At 42.3% G+C, this 22,992-nt stretch overlaps 1 protein-coding gene across 2 annotated transcripts in view; it reads left to right on the top strand.

The window, feature by feature from the left end:
- The first annotated feature begins 1,456 nt into the window (after positions 1 to 1,456).
- ADAMTS18 (ADAM metallopeptidase with thrombospondin type 1 motif 18) overlaps positions 1,457 to 22,992 on the top strand; it is a 95,887-nt gene continuing 74,351 nt past the window's right edge. Inside the window, exons 1-3 of one of the 2 annotated variants that reach the window (XM_074968804.1) lie at positions 1,457 to 1,727; positions 1,866 to 1,962; positions 3,787 to 4,103. In XM_074968804.1, coding sequence (XP_074824905.1) covers positions 1,605 to 1,727; positions 1,866 to 1,962; positions 3,787 to 4,103 — 537 coding nt within the window. In that variant the 5' untranslated portion in view covers positions 1,457 to 1,604. Of the gene's footprint in view, positions 1,963 to 3,786; positions 4,104 to 22,992 lie in introns of both variants that reach the window. The other variant, XM_074968803.1, reaches the window with a different exon arrangement.

Genomic DNA, 22,992 nt, shown 5'->3' with positions numbered 1-22,992 from the left:
CTGTGTGTCCAGCCTCCCAACCAATTACAAAGGAAGCTCTGGTGAAGAGGTAGATAAAAGGCATGTCTTCTCAGATGTGAGTTTTCTCCTCACTATGTATTGGTGGTACGGCCAACACTCACCTCGGACTCCATAGTGCTCCCTAGCCTGCGTGCCAGCCTGAGCAGCTCTTCCTCTAGGATTGGCACAAACTACCAACTGTTTATTCTCACAATGTGATCTTTGAACAGGGCTTGAGTGAGATTTTGGACATCCCACTGAGATACACGCTGGGAAAACGTCCAGCACAAAAGGAAGATCATGAGATGAGAGATGCTTCTCAAAGTGCAGCCAAACACATCATAAACGAGTTTTGTATCAGAAGTCAGCTTCTTTATGGAAATCAGCATTCAACATTACAGTCCTCACTTTCAATATTACTGTTTCAGAGTAACAGCCGTGTTAGTCTGTATTCGCAAAAAGAAAAGGAGTACTTGTGGCACCTTAGAGACTAACCAATTTATTTGAGCATAAGCTTTCGTGAGCTACAGCTCACTTCATCGGATGCATACTGTGGAAAGTATAGAAGATCTTTTTATACACACAAAGCATGAAAAAATGGGTGTTTACCACTACAAAAGGTTTTATGGCTATATTTCTCGCCCCTCCCCCCATATAATCAATTAACATATTTATACTACCTTACAAATGAATGAGGAATAAGGGTATTCGCTCTCCAAATGAATGAGAGGCAGAAAGCTGGATTGTTATTACTGCGCTCTTTCTCCTAAACCAGTCAGGTTAACGGCAGGCTTGTGCACAATCCCAGCTCAATGATCCCCCCCCCCCGGCCTTTTTTCAAATTTGGAAATAATTACAAATATCGGTGCTTAATGCTGATAACGAATAGCCCAGTTACAACCTTCTCTGCCTTATGGTTAGTTATGATTTGTATTACCCTAGCCCCTGGGAGCCCGAGTCAGGGACCCACGTTGTGCTAGGGACTGTACAAACACAGAACCAGTCTGGGATTTCCACTGGGTGTAAGGATCATCGGGCCTCGCAGCTGGGCAGTCTCCTCTGCCCGAGGCTCTCAGGGTGGGGGCACAGCGCGGTAAGCTGGCATGGCGCGGGTGAGGATCCAGGCTAGCGCCCACCCCACTGAAAATCAATGGGGGGGGGGGAAGGGGCGGTTCCTGCTTATCCAGAGCTAAATGTGTCCAGTCCCTGAGTGACTTGCCGAAAGGGTCACCCAGCAGGTCAGTGCCAGACTCCCGCGGAACCCAGGTGTCCGGGGCACCCGGCGCGGCACTCTCACGCCGCGCCCCCACCCCTTCCCGCGGAGCACACGCGGCTCCCGCAGCCGGGGCGGGGGCAGCTCGCTCGGCCGCTGCCGCCTCCGGATTGGTCCGCGCCCGCGCTCCCCCTCCCGCGTCCACCCGTCCCGGGGGCTGAGAGCGGAGCCGGGGCTGTCATTTGCCTGCCGCAATTTAAACCCTGCGCGCCGGCCGTGGCTGCCTGCGAGCCCCTCCATGGGAGCCGCTGCCCCGGGCGAGGCAGTGGCTCCGCGGTGACCATGCGGGAGACCCGGCCGCTCCTGCTGGGCATCTGTGGGCGCAGGTAACATGCGAGGTGCCCGGAAGATCATGGACTGGCTCCTGCTCTGCGTGTGGACCTTACCTGCGGCGGTGCTCCGCAGCCGCTCCATGCAGTTCCCGGCCACCCTGTGGCTGGGCGGCGTTGCAAAGGCAGGTCGAGAGCACTTTCTCTTGCAGCGGCCGGGAGGACCTGCGTGCCCCGTCGCGGCGCCGTTTCTCTCGGCCTTCCCTTGTCCAGGGACTCTCGCCCAATACCCGCTTGTCTCTTTCTCTCTCTCTCTCTTGCAGACCCTTCAGTTGTGCTGCCTCTGTTGCGTGTCTTTCGCAGCCGCTTTAACCAGCGACCGCGGCGGCGGCGGCGGCGGCATCCGTGGACTGGATCATGGTTTGTATCTCTCTCTCTCCGTTTTAAAGTGCATGCACGCGTCTTTGTGACACGGAACATCCAACCCGAGCCCCAAATGTTGGTCCTTCTTTGCACCGACTTTTCCACGCAACCCAGGCATGCCGCCTACATGCAGGTGCCGTGTCTCTGGCGCACGGGCACAATAAATAGGGCACCAGCTGAAAAATTAACAATAACAAGAGAGACTGTTTTTTTTTAAATGCCAGGAAAATAAATTAAATTTCCACTCACTTATGGGAAAAATAATAATAGAAAAGCAGGGGAAAATAAGCCATGCAACCGGCTAAGGGACTGTAACAATCCAGGAAGAAGAAAACGTATATAAACAGGATTATTGTGGTGGTAGTGGTGTTCTGATGTTGTTGCCTTTTGGAAGCTTGCAATCTCTCTTTCTATATATTTGCACTTGCTGAGAGTGATAAGTACAGTGCAGTACACACAGGTTTCAGGAAGGGAAAATACTGCTGCAGTCTATGTCTGTTTGCTGAGGGATTCCCTTCTTCCAGCAGCTGCTTGCATTTTTGGCCACCAGCCTGCTTAGTGTCCTGAGCTTCTGCCATTGATTAACACCACTTAAGGAAAGTGAAAGCCCTTGATGTGTTGCTTCCACTGTCTACAGCAAACAGACACCTGTCTCTGGCTACATTTTCAGTGTAATATGCACCCAGTAAAATCTGTTCAAAGCAAGGAAATTAATAGTATGCAACATTGGCTACTATATAAGAACATAATTTTATTCCTTATAAAGATGCATTTCAATTTAAGAAAAAAAAACATTTGATTATCAAAGATATGGATATCTTTTGGCATTCTGACCAAGATACACATCAAAAGTTAAGCAGTGTTAGGAAGTAGGCTACTTAATATATGGGTTTTAATGTAAGCCTCGCTGTCATTTGCAGGAGTACCTGCGGTCCTGATTCAGCAAAGAACTTAAGTATGTACCTAACTTCAAGGATGTAAGTAGTCATCACCCTGTGAGTGGATCAATGGAACTACTCAAGTGTTTAAAGTTAGGCACATGCTTAAACACTTAACTGAATCAGGCCCTATATTCTTCTCTTCTCCAGATATTTTGAGTTGATCGTATTTTTCCTCTCCCAAATACGCACAGAAATTCTTTCACATAATTTAGCCAAAACAACTGACAAACAAAGACACTGACATTCAGCTAGCAATGGCTAAATAAAGATTACGAGGTAGTATGTAATCTCTTTCTGCTGAAGGTCAGTTATGATTTGAAAACTAGTCTAATCAAGACATTACAAAAAGATGAGGTCTGACTCTGTTAAGGAATTAACAAATTAATCCTTTAATCCAGTTGAACAAATGGAACAATTCTACAACATCTGTTAAACCAGTACCAAAGTTATAATATTAGCTACACTCTCTTGGAAAAAAAACAACAACAACAACTACAGACAAGACCCCACTCTTCCCATGTGACAGCAATTAATATAGGGGGAGGGGAGAAATCTATAGACTGGTTAGTGATGACAAATGTCTTCACAAGAGTGACTGTGGGAAAGTTCACAGCTATGATAGTCTGTCCCTCTCAGTGGGGCAGAAAGGAAACAAACACTATTAGAGTCCGTGTGATTTACACGGAACAGCTTGGAGTTGCTTTAGATGAATTTATGCATGCGTTAGATACATGTAGCCCTTGGATTCTTGGTGCCATGCCCTAAATGAGGAAACTTCATGCCACAGTGAAAATCTGCTGCATAAATGAGCGCAACGTTAAAAAAGACACACTTTATTCATTGAGTACAAAGGCTGATGGTCAACATTTTGCCATTACAGATTACGTATTTGTGACACCTGTCGAAGTGGATTCCAGTGGATCGTACATATCACACGATGTTTTGCACAGCATTAGGAAAAAGAGATCAACTCAAAGTTCAAAAAGTTCCTTGCACTACAAATTTTCAGCATTTGGACAGGAACTGCACTTAGAACTTAAACCTTCTACCATATTTAGCAACAACTTTATTGTCCAGGTACTTGGGAAAGATGGAGTCACAGATTCTCAGGAACGTGAAGTTGAGCGGTGTTTCTATCAGGGATTTATAAGGAACGATAACACCTCCTCAGTAGCAATATCTACATGTGTAGGCTTGGTAAGTGTTTCGTTAAAGCAAATATAGCATTAGATTTTCATATGCAGAAAATACCTATTTTGATTAAGTTATCAGATTCCTGAAACACACAGGATATTTTTCATGCCATGGACCATTTTGCAGATTTTCCTAACATCATTAGCTGACCTAGCATCATCACGTTTAACAAGAGCTCTTTAATGATAGATGATAAACTCTGTCTTTATCACACTACTGTGTTTTTTCAGGGGTAACAATTTTTAAGAAAAACACAGTTTGATGGCAGATGTGTGTAATAAATCCATGAGAATTTTCATTCATTCTCAGAGAATTCGTGATAGCTATATACATTGTCCAATTGCTCTGATAAGGTAAATGCCCTTCTTGCATTTGTGAGTAGACTGTATTCTTGCTTCTGTGTTCGGACTACTTATGCAATAAAATTTGCAAGATCATAAAATTATGAGAAAATAAACATTATGTCTAGGATTGTCAGGTGCCTGAGGGAGAAATCTGGCACCCAGCTCTCATTGAAATCCAATAGGACTTAGGTGCTTAGCTCCCTTATATTTCTTTTGGAAGTTTCAAGCCTTCATTGATTAAACAGTCTTAATTGGCGAGTGGAAGTATTTTGCTTGCAGTATTTGCTGTTTACCACTGTGTTTTCCAAAATGATGAGAGAAATTTTACTAACAAACTTTTTTTTAGACTACATTCTACATTGTTTTATCTCTAAGGAAGTCTTCATTGACTCATTAGTACAATGCAAAAGAACATCCACAGAGTTAAATAGCTCTTGTTATGTCCTCGGATAAAGGTCTTGCTTTCCATGCAGTCCTCCTAGAAAAAATGGCTGGTGTGTACCATGGTAAATATTTGGATTGAACAATAACATTCATGGCATTAGAGTATATGAGGGGATACATGGCTTATGAGGTCAGTTAAGATCTGAAGTCCAGATGAGGTGTTGAGTGAATCTCCAGTTCCTTCTTTGCAAGGATACTTGGATATATGACCATCACTACTGTATAACAAGACAGAAGAAAGGTGCATTGAAAACATTCATTTACTTTGAAAATAAATCCAGTTTCATTTGAAATAAATACTTTTCACATTGGATCACATTCAGCTCCCTGGAAATGGTTGGTCCATAAGGAAGAGCTATAGGATGGTGTTGAGTGCTGCTTGAAATGGGCTGGATTATACTTTGAATGCCATGTTGCTTTTTATTTGTTAGTAACAGCTACTAAAAGGAGTTAGCATCATTTATGTCATCCAAGCAGTTGAGACAGAGGCTTTTGCAGCAGGTGCTGGGAGTTGGAATGAAGTTTTCTTTGTTTTTTGTTTTGTTTCTAGTGCTGATGATATCAACAATGACTAAGGTGTTGGGTTTTTTTTCTATTAGAGTGGCTTCATTTCTATGATCACCAACTTTCTTCATATTTGTTTGTATACCATTTTCACTTCCCATCATGTTTGTGGTTCCTCTGAGGTTAGATCCCATATCTACTAACAATTATTACATTTTGGATGATCATGGTTGTTTGGGTAAGCTTTGTATTTAACAAATGCATTATTAGAACAACGTGGAATAATGTTTCAATGTGTTTGATTCTTGTCTGGAGAACCAGGGTTCAAGTCTGCCTTAGGTCACAGGGAAACTGAGTTTAGCAATCTTAACTTAGTCTGAAATAGACCTTTGGTCTTATACCACTGTCTTGCTGTACAAAGTGTCATGACTGGCAGTCTTTGCTTAGGAGAGACCCAGAATTTGACCAGAAGAGAGAGAATATTGTGATTGAATTGATTTATTTTGGCAGAGCATGGGGTGCTTTCCAGTACCAGGCTGTCTCCAGTCCTGCCCATCACTTTTCTGAATTACAAGGTTCACTAGATTTGCCCTAATAATAGATATTTTAAACTGACAACTTCACTCATTACCCACTCCTAACATGTTATAAAAATTGCAACCAGGCTTTTTTTCCAACCATATAATAACTTCTATACAACCAATGACCAGTAAACATCATCAACAAACTTCTTAGTTCCTGCGTTTACTGGGCTGCTTTGCTTAGAAATATATCATCTGTCTGTCATGAAAATACCAAAATCTTTGATTGCGATCCAAATTCAGTAATCATACGTTAAGTCTGGACGCTGTGCTGTGATCAAGGGTACCTCGTGAATAGCCTCTATATCCTCTTTGCACCAACTACTTTTGTCACTTGGTTGCCCTTCTTTCCTATTTGCTTTGTTCACTGCAATTAAACTGAAAGTGGTGTTTCTTCTATATGGTTGGTAGCACTAATCTTTCCATTGTTCCTTTCATTAGCAGTAGCTTCCCTACAATAAAACTGCAGTGACCCATTCTTTCAAGCCTGGAACACCACAATGTGATTTGGAAGCAATTGCATTTCAATAGACTACAGGGACTCTTTGATCTAATTTTTTGGATGACCTACAGTACTCAGTCATTCAGTTGTCTGTTATGTGCCATTGCCTGCGGAGTGGCAATGGACTGTTAGGTTGAGTGACCCTAGTCGAACAGTAAAAAGGAACAAGGATCCGTTGCTTTGCTGTAGACCTGCTAAGAGAAGTTTACATTGAACTATATATACCTCAACGAAACCTTGGCATATAGCTTAGCAAGATGCAAGTAATAAAATAGTAGACCCACATTTATTTTTTCATGTTGTTTGTAGACTGTGACCAAATTTTGCCTGCAGAATTAAAGTCAACTCAGGAACATGGATGTGACAGGGCAGAATTTGGCCCATGACCTTTATTTGAAAAGATGGAAACTCCTACGTTCCTAACTTCTTCCTCTATGACCTCCCTGATACCAACATTGCCCCATAAACCTTATGCGCCTGTGTGTACACACACACACACACACACACACACACTCTTCAGCTTCGTCCAGCACTCTGATGACATCACCCTGTCTTTAATCCTCCCCCTTTGCTGCCCATTATGTATATACAGATTGTGTATATTTGTTTGTAAGCTGGTTGGGACAGGGACTGTGTCTGCACTGTCTGCAGAACAGGGAGTTTAAGTGATTCATCTGAGGTCACACAGACAATCAGTGCAGAGTAGAAGAGAATCCAAGTGTTGTACCTGCCAGTCATGTCGTCTAGTGTCATTCTTAGTAATCCTCTATATTTGTCACATGTGGGCTTACAGAGTAGGACACATTCCCCAGCTATGCCAGCCCCCTTTTTCCCTATAAAGTCAAACCACCATAGAAAGTTTACGCTGTTGTCCAATACACGAGGCACCGAAAGTAGGGAAGGTTGTGAATGGATTACTCATTTGTAATCACTTGACATTTATGTAGATGTTACTTTCTCTGTTGGGAGATACTATGTAAGAAATGCAATGTAAATGCCTCTGGAAGAGAAACCTGGAGAGAGAGATGATTTTATATTGGTGTCTGACTAATGGAGTTCTCTCACGACTGGTCATTTTGGCTGTATCCCACAGTCAGTTTAAATCAGTGAAAAGGCTGCCTTTGACTTCAGTGGGCTTTGGATCAGGAACCTATCCTTGGACCAAATTTAGCCCGAAGCAAGTGTGACATCACTGAGGTCAGAGGAGTTGCACCTGCTTATGCCAGAGCTCAATGTATGCCTTTCTCTCCCTTTTATTTACGTACCTCAATTAGGGCAGCGAAGAGCCAGCTTCATGCATTAGCCAGTGCCCTTCTTTGTTTTTGGTAAGATGTGACTGAATCTTTCATTATGAGGGGCCTCTTTCTCTTGTCTCAAGTTCTGTTGTGTTTGCTGGTGTCTAGTCAAGGGAAGAGAACAAGGAGGAAAGGATGAATCATGTTACAATCACTGAGCTGTCAGAGGAGTCTGTGAATAAAAGGGTTGGTTGTAGCAGTGAGAGATAAACAGGAGATGTATTAATTCAGTGGGAGTTGTGTGTGCATGTCTGAGGGCAGGACTTAGTTCACAGTATCAATGAAGCCACAAAATTAAAGCTTCTCAGTGCAGTCTGGCCACCAAAGAGGCACGCAGGGAGAGTCACACCCTCGTTCTTCTCAGTCATTCAGTTGCACCTCATATTAGCATTATTGAAATGACTCTAACAACACCTGTTACTAGTAAAGCTTGCGTTTTACGTTCAATTAAATATACTGAGACAAATCCCATGGTACTTGCTCAGTCAAACTGCCAGTGAAATCGATGGGCCAAATTCTGCTCTCACTTATGCTGGTATACATTGAAAGTAACTGTTGATTGTGTGAAGTTGCTTTTGGCTTATACAGGTGCAAAAGGGCAGAATTTGCTCTGGTTGGATGATTAGAAACTGAGCAAGGAACTGAGGATTTGACTCATTCCCAATAGTAGTATTAGTCTATCCACGAGTCAGTAGTAGATAGTATAGTTATTTCTCCGTTATACCAGAGCAAAGTGAACAATTTGAACTGTGCCTGAAATGTTCACCGCCCCTCTGAATTCACCCCATGCTATAATAGCATGAAAGAGGAGGAAAGAGTCATTTTCCAGGGAAATCTTCTTGACATTGAATAGAAGCCGCATCTTTGGAGACATTTAAAATTGCACTGGGCAAATCACTAGACAGTGCACTGCAGGGCTGAGGGGGATGAAACTGGCCTTTTCCATCTCTGTGTGCTCGACCCTGCTCCCATTGATTTCAACGGTCCAGGATAAGACACTCTGATTCTTCTACTGCTTTCACGGTGCTTATGACAAAAGTAATTGAGACTTAGGGTTGTGGTAGTGATCTGCCCTCAGTGGGCAGGAGGGAAAAATGCACACTGCCTTCAAGGTTGGGGGCACAATGGCTGGGTTACTGGTGTCGTCATACAGGAATACGGCACAATGCTCCATGAAGTTCCCGCTGAGGAGATGCAGACTCTACATAGGGCTCTACGTGGGTAGAGTGGTCCTTGGGTATAGCGCAAGTCAGAGTACTCATGCGTAAAGGAACAATTTAGTCCTGTGGACCATATCCTTTCTCCACTACCTTTGCACTGCAGAAATGGCCCAGAGAATGGAAATCAGCTGCAGCTTCTCCTACAGGGGTGTAGAGCAGGCATAACTAACTTCTGTGTTATAAATTCCCCTTCACCTCCCTGAATGTAGGAGGCGTGTTGGGGCAGGGAGAGGCTACAGCTAGAGTGCACTGAGCTTCCAGCAATCCCTGATCCATTGGGGGTAACCAGTGTAATTTAGAGCAGCCCTTAGGCTGCTCTGAGTTACACCAGGGACACACTGTTACCATAGCCCCAGGATCAGGAAGCAGCACTGTTCTTGCCCACCCTCTCTCCCTTCAAGAGTTTGGCCCTCAGTCTTCATTTATCATTACTTCAGAATACGTGAAGGGGGTTTATATGGATCAGTTTCTCTGTCTAGCCACAAAACAGCAGTCTTTCGCTAGCTGTATCAAAGACTTCCCATGCAACTTTGTTCCCACAGTTTTCCTAGCTAATTTTCAGGGAGATTACACTAAAATACCATATTAAAGGTCAGGAAAGGATGATCTGTCTGGACAGAGACTTGACCTCCTAGTGGCGGGATGTCTTTGATGTAAATAAGGACTTTTATTTTAAGCTGAATTTTTTTGACATGGACTATAGTACTTATCCATTGCTCCTGAGACTTGGGAGATGTTTTTATCTGCTCTAATTGTATTAGATTTTCAGAAAATACTAAACACTGTTGCTTTTTTTTTTTAAGTGACAATTTCTGCAGCTCACACCAATAATTGACCTATACAGGATTTCATTTTTCCCACTTTCAAACAGTGAATTTAGCGCTTGTAAAAGGAGCCAGATTAATAGAACGAGAGAATAAAGCTGTCTATTTCCCCAAAACACAATGACAGCCTGGGAAACAGTAGTTTAAGTTGCCCCTGTCACCCATTCCCACCTCAAGGGTTGTGTAAATGACACACTGTGGTGCATTTTCTGCAGCAGCGTATTGGAGTCATGACAGCATTGGTTCTGCTCCGTGCTCTGACACAGTCCACTTAATTAAACAGATTTAGTGGTGTCTCCGGCCTGGCCTTGGGGGTATCCCTTCCCAAAGCATAAGAGGGCAGTTCTTTCCCCAAAGGTATTGATTTTTTTAACCTCTCTGTTAAGCCAGTTCATCAATTATGATGCTAGGTTTTTGTGATTTGGACACTTTAATTGAACTGAGAACATAACTTGGTTTCATATAAGCCACCCAAAAGAGGGCATTGCCAGTCTGTGCTGTGATTGACAGTTCATTACCAACTCCCTGAGTCATCCAGTCCTTTGGGGACTTATTTATTGTGGTCTTAGTCATAGTTTATGTTTTAGGAATATTTACCATTGCCATCAAATCTTTGGATACATCATTCAAAGCTATACATTGTTGGTAAGCTCTTTGGGACAGGAACTGTCTTTTTGTTGTCTGGTCTGCACTAAACACAGTGGGGCTCTGACCCGTGATTGGGGCATCTACAGAAATAGTGTTAAATGATTATTATTATTATTATTCATAAGGTTTGTTTGAAATCTGCAGTGTCTGGACATTGTCAGGATAAATCCTGGGACGGATGCCCAGCAGGTGTAAATCAGCATAGTCCGAAAGGTGCTGTATATTTCCTTATCTGTGCTGCTAATCGCACATCTGACTAGTCAAGCTGGCAGAATTTGAAACACCTGATTTATTTGCCATGGTTTAGGCTCATTGTTTACTGCTTCCACTGCATTCAATAGCAAGAGTAAACAACATAGTAAATCGTTTCAACACTGTTTATATTTAATTTCACTTTCTGGTTCTCATGGGTAAACTCAATGTTGCTGGTGTTTCCATTCACAACTTCTCAGGGGATTTGTTTAAATAAAAAAATCTGTTTTCTATTAATTTGTTTTTCATGATTGCAAGAAAATATTTTTTTTTTTATTGTTGGGCCACATCCTCAGTTGGTGCAAATTGATATCGCTCCACTGAAGTGGAGTTTGTGTTCGCTACAGAATTAACTTGAGTGGTGCCCCAACTTGAGTCCCATCCACACAAAGACCCTTGAGTGTAGTGGCACTTTTCACTTGCATTGGCTGGCCCGTCAGGGGGCATAGGCTCAACCTCACGTTGGCAAACTCGTCAGGTGCTAATACAACCACCCTGTGGAGCTCCAGTGAGGCCTGACGGAGCTCTGCCCATTGCCATCATATGAAGATCTGGCCCATTATATTTTGGATTGGGAGAGCTCCATCTAGTTGACAATACCCCTTTAAATAAAACCCTGAATCTGACTTGAACTTTTTTGGATAAATACATTACAAGCAAGGTTTTCCTCTGTCTTTCTGATTATGTCACTGGGTGCAGGAGCTTTGGTTCTTTCTTGCCTTTTCTTATCCTATTTCAATCCAAATTCTGTTGTGGCAGGTCTAGCATAAATTACAATGTGCTAAAGGCATTTCCCGTTGATTTGCACTGACAGTGATTTGACCAGCTATGTGATGGGCTGATGAAAGCAAAATTATTTTTGTTTCAAACAGTAGAGCCTTTTTGAAAATTTAGATGTAGAAATTTAAGGAAACTTGAAATCATAATACTTTGCATTAATAGAGTGTTCGTTTAATTTGTTTGTAAATTGCTGTGAGAGTCCAATTTATTAAGCCTCAATACATGCCTATGAATTAGATGTGTTATCTAAGAAGGTAATCCTGGCATATTGTTGTTTGGAAAAAGTCATGTAACATATCGTGCGCAGTATTGTAGCTGTGTCGGTCCCAGGATATTAGAGAGACAAGATGGATGAGGTAATATCTTTTATTGGACCACCTCCTGTTGGTGAGAGAAACAAGCATTCAAGCTTACACAGAGCCATTCTTCAGATCTGGGAAACGTACACAGAGTGTCACAGCTAAATAGAAGATGGAAGGGATTGTTTAGCATAAGTAGTTGTAACATATATCTAACAAGTTAGTAACTTTTAATTTACCTCCTCAGAAGTCATTAATATTGAGTGCTGGAGAAATGCAAGCCAGTCAGATCATATATTCAATCTTGAATGGCTGCTGCTGAAAACAATTGCCCTATCTTGTGATTCAGAATTATTTTTCCTCACCCTGTAAGTTAATTTATCTTTTCTAATGTTCATTTATAAGGAAATCTTTCCAGCAGTTTATACAGTAAGATGGAGATTCTAGTCTACCTGTTTGAGATTCTAGTCTACACTGAAAATATATATATATAAAAAAACAATAATACTTGTCCCCAGTGATGAGCTGCCAAAATCTTAACAACCGGTTCCCTATAAAAAGTTCTGATTTAAGGGATGTGTCCCAGTATGTATTTTTTGTACCAACAGGGTTACCGTACTTCCGTATTTTCCCAGGAGGAATTTTTAAATTTTAAAATTTTAAAAATTCCTCCCGGACAGCGATTTAAGAACCAAAAAGCCTGACCTGTCTGGGAAAATATGGATGTGTGTTAACCCTGCCTAAAGTTCTTTTTTAAAAAGATGGGCCTGAACTAGAAATGAGCTCCGTTTCACATGTCCCCGCCACTCCCTGGGGGTGTGCTAGGGTGACCAGATGTCCCGATTTTATAGGGATAGTCCCGATTTTGGGGTCTTTTTCTTATATTGACTCCTATTACCCCCTACCCCCTGTCCTGATTTTTCACACTTGCTGTCTGGTGCACATGTGTGGGTCCCAGCTGCTCCCTGCCCCCCTCATTGAAGCAGGTGTGCAGGGTTACTGCCCTGGGAACTGCAGGGCACCAGTGGACATGGGGCCAGCTGCAGACAGGGGCATGGGGCAGGGCTAGCTGGAGGCAGGGGGTGCAGAGCTAGCTGTGGGCAGGGCAGGGGGTGCGGAGCTGGCTGGAGACAGGAGGGTGCGGGGCTGGCTTCAGGCAGGGCAGGGGCTGGGTAAAGGGCTGGCTGGAGACAGGGGCGGCTGCGGGCAGGGCAGGGGGTGCAGCAGGGGCTGGTGCGGTCAGGGGGTGTGGCAGGGGCTGGTGCGAGCAGGGCAGGGGGTGCGGGGGTGGCTGGAGACAGGGGCTGGCTGCGGGCAGGGTGGTGGGTACTCACGGGGAGAGCAGCAGGACATAGCTCAGGCCCAGCAGAGCAGCCGGGGACCCACCAGGCAGCATTGGGAGCCCCAGGGCCAGGGGAGCAGCAGCAGCAACAGGGCCCGTGCCCAGGGCCAGGCAGCAGCCCACATGGCTCCTGCAGCGCAGCGTCCCCGGTGGCCGGAGGAGGAATTACATCACTTCCCGGCCGGAGCCCATCAAAGCCTCAGCACCCCCTGCAGGGAAGCGGGTTAACAACCGGTTCTAAAACTGCTTCAAAATTTAACAACCGGTTCGCGTGAACCGGCTCCAGCTCACCACTGCTTGTCCCTAAAGGGAAATATTGACCAAGGAGTATATCCAAGGTCAAGAAATATTAGTATCTATAGAAGCCAGTATGTACTTATTCTAAAACAAATGGAATGCTGCAAGTCAAATGTGGTGTCTGAAATCGTCCACATCACACCAATGTAAATCAGAAGTAGTTTGGCAATGTGCCATTGGCTGCCCTTGCAGGGCTCTTAGCTATCTAAGCTGGACCTTATTGGAGTAATGAGGAGCTGGCACATGAGGCTCTTATTGCTTAAGTATACCCATTTAGCAGACGGGCATACTGAGGCAGCGAGGTGATGTGACTGGCACGCTCATATGGTGGGATTTTTTTTACCCTTTTGTGGCATTAATGTCACTTGATTCCCCATCTCTCTCTCTCTCTCTGTTGCATGCACACAGTTTTAGCACATGGGGCTTTATTCTTTGAGGTGTGGGGTCTCTCTGTTCACCATGGGACCACTTTAGTGCATCTGGTTGCCCTAGATATGTTCAGTGAAGCCCTTCTGCATTGCAGCTGATTATTACTATTAATAGAAATGTATTTATAAGACTTTTCAATGGACTTACACAAAACACACTAGACCTACACTAATGTTTTCCTTTTGTTTTTGCAAACCACTGCACAGTATGGCATCCAACTCATTTAAGAGAGTAATAATACATTCTGTGGATAGCAGATACACAAACGAAATATGGATCACTCCTCAGACCTGTTGTCTTTCTGCCACGAGAGAGAATTATTTTATAAAATTGAAATGAAATTAGATTTCCAAAGACATAAAATTAAAACAAGCCTGTTCCAGACATAGTTATTTTAAATGTCTAGAACTCATATTTTTCACTCACATAATTATATATTTAGAGGGGAAAAAATCAGACCTGTTTTTATGTACCACATCTTCATTATTGCTGTGGAGTTTTTTTTTTTTTCTAGGAAGTCATTATCAGAACCATAAGTTTTAAATTAATCTAGTCAAAATCTCAGGAAACATTTAAAGTTAATATTGTAGTCAGAAATGTAATACTGTAGGTAAAAATGAAAATGGTCACAGTGAAGGAAATCTGTGAATGATGCAAAACTTCGAGACAGTAGAATGGTGGGAAAGTTTCTTATTTAAAGGAGCAAATTTGTGTTCACAACACTTGTTATATTCACTTTTGACATCTAGGAGTCAGGTGGCCTTCACTGGTTCCCATGAACATCTCTATGGAGATTAGAGCCCCAGTTCTGGACTGTGGTTGAGCCGAGCTTTCTGTAGCCTAGTGGGGGTGGTAGAGAGACAGAGGGGACTGCATACCTTTGCACTTCCCAGACTGTACTGTCTGCAATAGCTCCCTATGTAGTCCTCCTACAGCCCAGGCTAACCAGAGCACTTTCTTCTGCCATCTGGCTTCTCATTGTTAGGAGGGCAACAAAGGGATGTTCTGCTGTCCCTGTGTCATCAGGGATATTGCCCAGTGTAGATAATTGCTGCCTTTATAGCTCCTGTATGCCCACAGAGCTCATCCTGGGTTGCAGAAGACCCCAGAATCAGGGCACTAAATGTATCGGTAATTATAATTGAATTCCTGCTTGAAAGCTGTGCCATAATGCATCTTGGTCCAGAAGACAGGTCATGATATGGGTCAGAAGATGGGGTTTGTATTCCTTGCTCAAGCACAACCTTGATGAGTAACCTTGGGCAACATGCTTAAATCTTTATAAGCCTGATGTTCAGAGATTCTGAACACCCACAACTCTCGTTGAAGTCAGTGGGAGAGCTGTAGGTATGCTCCAAACTCAGACCCTAATCCGGCTCAGATTCTCATTTGTAAAGTGGAGATAGTGATGTTTAATACTTAGTAAAAACAACGAGGTGTCCTTGTGGCACCTTAGAGACTAACAAATTTATTTGGGCAAGCTTATGCCCAAATAAATTTGTTAGTTTCCAAGGTATCACAAGGACACTTCATTGTTTTTGCTGATACAGATTAACATGGCTACCACTTTAAAACTTAGACTGCTTTTCATGTGTAGCTCTCAAAGCACTTTATAAAGGAGTCTATCATCAATGGTAATTTTTTTGAAGTTTGCCATGAGATCTTGGATTCGACCTGTACTGTCAGTTTTACCAAAAATAGGGCATTCTTATTGGGACAGTTCCTTAGATGCAAACCTCCACTAGTATGAATTTAAGCGTAAAAATACATTAAGACACAACAAACAATTAAGCAAAGCAGTTATATTTTCTCTGCAGAACAAGCAAGCATGAATTACATTTTCAGAGATAAAAGAAAAGGAGGACTTGTGGCACCTTAGAAACTAACAAATTTATTTGAGCATAAGCTTTCGTGAGCTACAGCTCACTTCATCAGATGCAGATAGAATTATTAAACTATCTGCAGTCATAAATATACTGTAACTATAATTTGGAGGTGAACTATTTTTTAACTTATTCCTGCACTGTACTTTAGGGAACCATACCGCACTGACTATCTTTTCTTGAATTGTTAGAATTCTGTTTTTCTTGAGCAGGCTAATTCACATACCAGTCACAGTTGTAAAAATATCAGTAATAAATACATTTCCATGTTAGATTATATGGTATGAAATCAACACTAGCAGGGAAAGTGCATTGGGGATATTCAATAAAAGGTAACTACAGCCCAGCTAAATTCCACACACAGGAACACACATGGACCAGATCCTCAGCTGACATAAATCAGTATAGCTCCATTGACTATCAGACCATTTGTCCATTAAGTCTGATATCCTACCTCCAGCAGTAATAGCCAGTACTGATCACAAGAGAGGAAGGAAATGAAAAACAAAAAAACCCAACAAACAAAAAGTGCATAATTTTCAAAGATTAGGGTAGGTACCTAAATAAGTGGTCTGATTTCTAGAGCTGCTGGACATCTACAGCTCTCATTGACATCACCTGATCTATAGCCCCTTCAAGTCAGTAGCAAGACTCTTGTTGATGCCATTGGACTTTGGATCAGGTTCTACATAGGGAAGAGTTTCCTTCTGACCCTGGTGTGATCATGTTACACTTTGAAGCAAGAGATGTACAGTTTCTGTAGCACAGATTATTACCATTATTATTTGGTTTAGCAGAGAGACATTGTGCACAGCTGAAAGCATTGCTGACTCATCGAGAAGGTGTTAGAAGGACCTGACACAGGAACCTCGTAAATAATCTAAGGTAGCCTCTTATTCTCAAATTTCATTGAATCAGAAGTGAGACTCAGGAAAATAGTCTACTGAAGGACAGGGAAACCCATCTTGCAGGCTGACCCTGTCCTGTTCTCATGGACCGTCCTTACTGACTAACAACAGGGAGAAGTGAAACCAGGCAGGAGGTCAGCCAGCTACCCTGAGAATAGCTGAGGCTGCTACTATTGGTAGACTACACTGAAATGCTTGGCATTTGGTGCCTGGCCTGCCAGATACACTTCAGCGCGTTACTGTCAAGTGTATTGATGCTGCAGCCAGAGTATAGCGAGAGCGGAAGGGAAAGGAAATGCACTGAGAACCGCCAGCAACCCTAGGAAGGGAAGCCAAAGAGTAAGTATAATAGTTTACAGGGCCAGATTGTGTTCAGCTCCTGTTCAAATCCCATTGGAGTCAGCACTCCTATTGATGTCGTTGGCCTTTGGATCAAGCCACAAGTGTGCCAGGGCAAGGAAGGTTTTTAGGAGTTTTGCTGCTGGACAGTTGCACTCACATGAGTACAAGGACTGCACAAGGCTATTATGCATAGCCAGCCTATTGAGAAAATGGAGGAGGCAGGACACAGCCTCAACATCCTCTTCACAGGCCAGGAGAGCTGGATAGCTGCAGAGGGGAGGGATATTGCACCCTCTAAAGGAGTGCTGCAGCTCCGGCATTCCATGCCAGCGAGCTCTGGGTGGCTATTTTACTCCCTGAGGCACAATAGCTCCTGCAGCTTTCTGTGCCCTGGACTATTTCCTTCAGCATGGTGCCATTCACAAAGAGTACAGAAGCATTCTTGGCCGAGTAGCACACATTCGGTGCAAGTGTCATTGAACATCATATTGCACCAATCAGATAGTGACAAAGGGCTGCTCTCTCCATAAGCCCGTGTGACAGAATAAATGCCACTGTAAGGACAGTCTGGACTGAGTCAGCGAGAGAGGCTGAGAGACTACAATGGTGAGCTGAATCTGGGGATCAATCACACGGGACGTGATGAGCTCTACATTGCAACCCTTATATCAACATGTTTGTGGCCTTTGGGATGAGTCACCCTGACTGTGGGGGACTTTTTGTGTGTAATTTCCCAGCCTTTGCTTGTTTTATGGTGTCCAAAATAATAACTGGACAGGAAACAGGATGGCAGTGACTTTGGAGGAGTTGAATTTGGCTGTTGTGGCTCTTCAGATGTATCACTGAATAACTGTAAAGATTTCCAAGGGAAAAAGTAAACATGACACTTTAATAAGTGGAGTGGAAAACCGGAAGGAAAGAGAATATTATTACTGCCTTAGCACTCAGTGTATGAGTGCCTCAGAGAGAAGCACTCTGCTATGTAAACCAGTATATATTCATGATATAAATCAATATACTATATTTCTAAACTGGGTTAAATTTGGGCACATTTGTATGTAGACAAGCACAGGGCATTTGGCTGTAGTTTTAGCTTTCATAATCATCTAAATACACAAAAGCATCTAGAAATCCTGCAAGATGCTACATCCTCTTCGTTACCCATGTGACCACGTTAGTGCCTCTTGATACCCTACACATATTCAGTAAAGGTTTAAATGCTAACCCCTATATATATATATATGTATTGATCATGCACCTGGTATGCTAATTAATATGAATGGAGATATATATTTAAACGGCACCTAATATACCAGATCAATGCTAATCCTTTACTTTTGCAAACCACAGCACAGTGTTGGTATCCAACCCCTTTAAGTCTGTAACATGGTCTGTAGATAACTCCCATGTAGTGCTTCTCAGCGCTGTTATCATTTTGCCATTCAACATCATTGGTATTTCACCAGAATAAAATTAATAACGTTTTTAAAAATATTTTTTCTCTACACACATAATTGTATCTCAGTTAAAACAGTGATTTGCTGGGCATAAAGTGCTCCTTGTAGTAATTGAATAGATGCATAGCCCATGGTTAAGCATTTCAAAAAAAATATTACAACTGCTACTACTACAAGGAATACTAAAAATGTATAATTAAGGAACCATACAATGTCCATGAATTAGTTTGATAACATAGTTAATGGAGTTTCTGAAGAATTAGACATCTATTTAGGAATGGCCAATTCGTATGAGTGCATAATAATAGAACACATTTTTAAAAAGAATGTGATGTGTGGCCCACCTTAATCCATTTGGTGAATCCAATGTGTAAACACAAATTGGAGCACTGGAGACAGGCAAATATGGTATCTCAGGGCGAAACTTTCAACAGGATGGGGAGTGTAGTTTAAACCTTGTCTTATCTCACTCTCCTCCTACTGCATGATGGTTCTCAGCGGGGAAATTTTTGATGGATTCATAGCAACTGAAGTGCAGTTTAAAATTACATTGCTTTTAATTTCCTTGTTCCTGACAGATAGGAGGGTGGGCATTTCCTGATTATATGGTATAAATTCAAAGCATTTCAGTTCCCTTGGGTGCTATTTGTGACTAATTTACTTCCATAGAACTTTCACATTGCTGGTTTTATACTGTGGGAGGAGTGTATGCTGTGAAGAGAGGAAATGTTTCACAACAAGTGGTCCTTCTGGATTTTCCTCTGTTTATGTTACCACCTGGAAAGAAGAAAAGGTGGAATAAATGAGTGATGCTCCAGATGGACTGCCTGAACAGTCACATCTTTAGTCATGACACATTAAGTTGAGTAAATTCATGCTGTGAAGTGGCATGATGGAACAGAATTGCACTTTAACTTCTAGCAGCACGACTAAAGATCACAGAACAAACACACAGGGGCAAACACTGCTTTGCCTCTCACATGCCAGCAGTCCTACTGAAGTAAATGAGAAGGGAATTCACTTTAGCCAGATTAAGACTGAATAATCGGCCTTTGGGTAGGTGACATGTCGGGTATTAGACTGAGGAAGTGAAATCCATCCAACACTAACCTGGGACCTGGGCTGCAGGGCAGCTATCTTGTCGCTACTCCAGCCTACAGCTTGGAGTAGCAGTGGTAGCTTCTTTGTAGTGTGTGAGGGCCACTGGACCTGTGCAAACATGGATCCAGTGGCCTCTCTCCCGCCTTGCTCCCAACCCACCTCCATTGATACTGGTTAAGCCAGTGCAGAGACCACCACTCTCCACATCCATTCTACATAGTGCCACTGCAGGGCTTAACTGGGGCCTTGAATCTTGACTCACAGAGCCACTGAATTAACAGGACTGCCTGTGTGAGTAAGGCAAACAGGATTTGTCCACAATGATTCCAGTGCCATTGAACTACAATAAAAGGCTTGACATTGTTTTGTTACCTCAGCAATGTTGTGCAGGCACCTAGGCTGGTAGTTTCAAGGGTGCCGGAGGGAGTTCAGCACTCTAATCCCAGACTATTACTATGAACACAATAGGTTAAATAATGATCTGTTGTAATTAGACTATGTATTTGAGGTTAAAATTCAGTTTCTTCAACAACAAATGTGACGGAAGTGTAGTATTTAGTACACACCCAGAGAAGGATGCACAGGTAAAAATGCTGGGGTAAAAGTTCAGCTAGGCCTCTCTGAGGTCCCCACATTTGTGAAATTATGCACACACATACTGGCACCGACATTTTGCAGGCGCATATACCCACTATAAAGCCAAACTCTTGCACACTTTAAATATTCTAGCATTTGCACACATAGAAATGCTGGACTGACACCTGCAAAACACATGGCAAAGGGTTCTATGAGTAGAAATTCTAATGCTTGCATACACATGGGTTATTAGTGGACTTAAAGTACACGTGAAAGTCTTAGACCCTGTCTATATAGAGTTTCTTGCACCACAGTTTGAAACCAGAATGAGCCACAGCAGTACAAGTCCTTTTTAACAATAGTGTAGCATTCCCACCCTGGGAGTTTGCATTGAAGCAGCTGGTTATGCAGATGTGAGTACATCACTGCACAAAGCCTATGTACGGACAGAGCCTTAGTTGATGCAGATGTTGGAACCTGCAAAGGGTGGATGCAAATATGTTGTTGTTCAAGTGATCTTTGCAGGCAAAAAGCTGAGTAGAGCCTTTTCCACCTTTAAACTTGGACGTGCAATGTTGTACATGCACATTTTTGACATTTTCTGTCATTTGTAAGGTCACTGAAGTGTTTTGACACACTGACTTTTTTCCTTACTAGCACACCAAATACACAATGATTCACAGCCAGGTATTGCAGATGTTTCAGCAGCTAGGTCCTGCAGCACTTCTCCAACTGCCTTCAGCTCTCACACTGCTCCAAAGCCTTCCAGAAACCCTGCCTCCTTGACCCACATTCCCCAGCTGCATGGAACCTTACCCCTTCTCCGGACCTATGACCATTCAGCAGGTGGAAGGTTAGACACTTTGGAAATTTGATGTCCAAAGTGTTTCTGCTGAAGATTTTTAATTCTGAAGTGTTCTTAAAAGATACATTTCAATACATTTTCAGGGATAAGGAAGATATTGCGTAAAGCAAAAGATGGAATCTCTTCATAGACTGGGAGCACAGAGGTAAAGTTACATGAATTCACATTTTCCCTGTTCCCCTCCATATTAAAGAATGCAATCAAGATGCAGTGTTAGGATTTATGATATTAAACAACAAATGAGGGCTTCAGAATTGGACTCCAAATAATGACATGAGAGATGGGCCCAAACCCCCAGCCTCTGAATACCCACTGAATAGTAAGGATGTTCAGTATCTGAACCTATATCACAATTGTACAATTGGTAGAATATTGTAGGGAGTTTGAAATCCTTCTCCAGATGTGACTATTTTGCCTTGAACCCATCTCTCTGTTACATTGGTCCTCACTATGTTAAACTGTCCACAAATTCCACACAAAGTATAGATGGTGTGACCTTCATACATTTATACTGAGGTTAGAAACCTTTCCAGTAGATCTCTCTTCTTTTTTTTTTACAAACTGTTATTAGAGCTAGGCAAATAATGAATGTCAGCTGACAATTCTGAAAAATCGTAAAAAAAACCCCCAAACCCAAGCAACTTTTGAATTGAACCCAAACAAAAAATGTTTGGTGAACGAAAAAGTCTAAAAAAAAAAGTACATCTGTTTTGCTCCACCTGTAAATGAAACATTTTGTTTTGATTTTGTGAATTTAACATTTTAAATTAAAAAAAAAAATAAAGGAAATTTTTAAATAAAAATTTGTTTTGAATAAAAAACCAAAATGTTTCATTTCAGAAGTGTCAGCATGATTTCCCCCCACCAAACAAACAATTTAGTGAAATTGACAAAAATTTGTGAAACTTTTCAGTTTCACCAAATCTGCATTCCTGTTGGTAGAAAAATGTTGCCCATCTCCACCTATTTGAGAGAGAGATTCCCTTGGAAAAAAATATTGCTTCCCAACTTTTTCCATATCATTCTCTCTCTCTCTGTACTGGGAGTCTCCTGCACCATTGCAGGTTCCACAGAGTGGTGGTGGTCCATGTTTTGGGAACCCAAAATACCAGACAATACATTTAGAAACATTTTACTGTGTAAATGCTTTCATCAAGAAATGCAGTTTACATGCTTGAACCAAACTATCTAACAAATCTTTGCTAGATGCAATGGGAACTAAAGACTTCCCCTCTTGGACTGGCTTATAGACCTTTGTAGAAAAGGGGACTGTTATCTTCTCCACTCAGCTTCTTTTCCATCCTCTGTTCCTACCATCTTGAAATCTCTATAGGATTCAATGTGGCTGATCTCTTCAACTCAGTGAAAGGGAATACATAAATGCTCCCACACAGTTTATCACACTTTTCATAACAACAGTCCCAGCCAAACAGCGTGTTGTAAAAGTCACAGAATGTCACAGACTTATACTCAGTACGATATGTTACACTGAACGTACCCTTTCATTACCATCTTAGTCTTTGGGGCATTTTAAAAAAACAGGCTATTATATGGATCTGAATCACAACCACATGTCTGAAACCTGTAAACTTTGAGTGTTAGGAATCCAGAAATGGCTTTAGATCTGAATGATGTGGTTTCAGCCTGTCTCTAGATACTCTGGGCCAGATTCTTAGCAGGGATAGACTGTGCGGTTCAGTTGATTCCAATGAGACTACCTTGATTTTCACCAGCTGCGAACCTGGGCCAATGTTAAATCTAAAAATATTGTTTCAATAACAAAGAGAGTTGCCATGAAGTAATAAGTAGCTATAAGTTCTTGGACAGTCACCATGTGATCAAACGTCTGCCTACTACAGAAGTTGTCACACTGGCACTTTCTTGAAAATTATTTCTTAGAGAGTTTTCTGGTACACTAATATTAATATTAAATACATCCTCAGAATAGGCCAAATTTACCCAGGGGGTAGCTCAGTTGATTACAGCAAAGTTGCACCAA

Source organism: Natator depressus, chromosome 12 (assembly GCF_965152275.1).
Source record: "Natator depressus isolate rNatDep1 chromosome 12, rNatDep2.hap1, whole genome shotgun sequence".
NCBI lineage: Eukaryota > Metazoa > Chordata > Testudines > Cheloniidae > Natator > Natator depressus.
The sequence above is the reverse complement of the archived record's forward strand: the minus strand, read 5'-3'. Positions and strand labels throughout refer to the sequence as shown.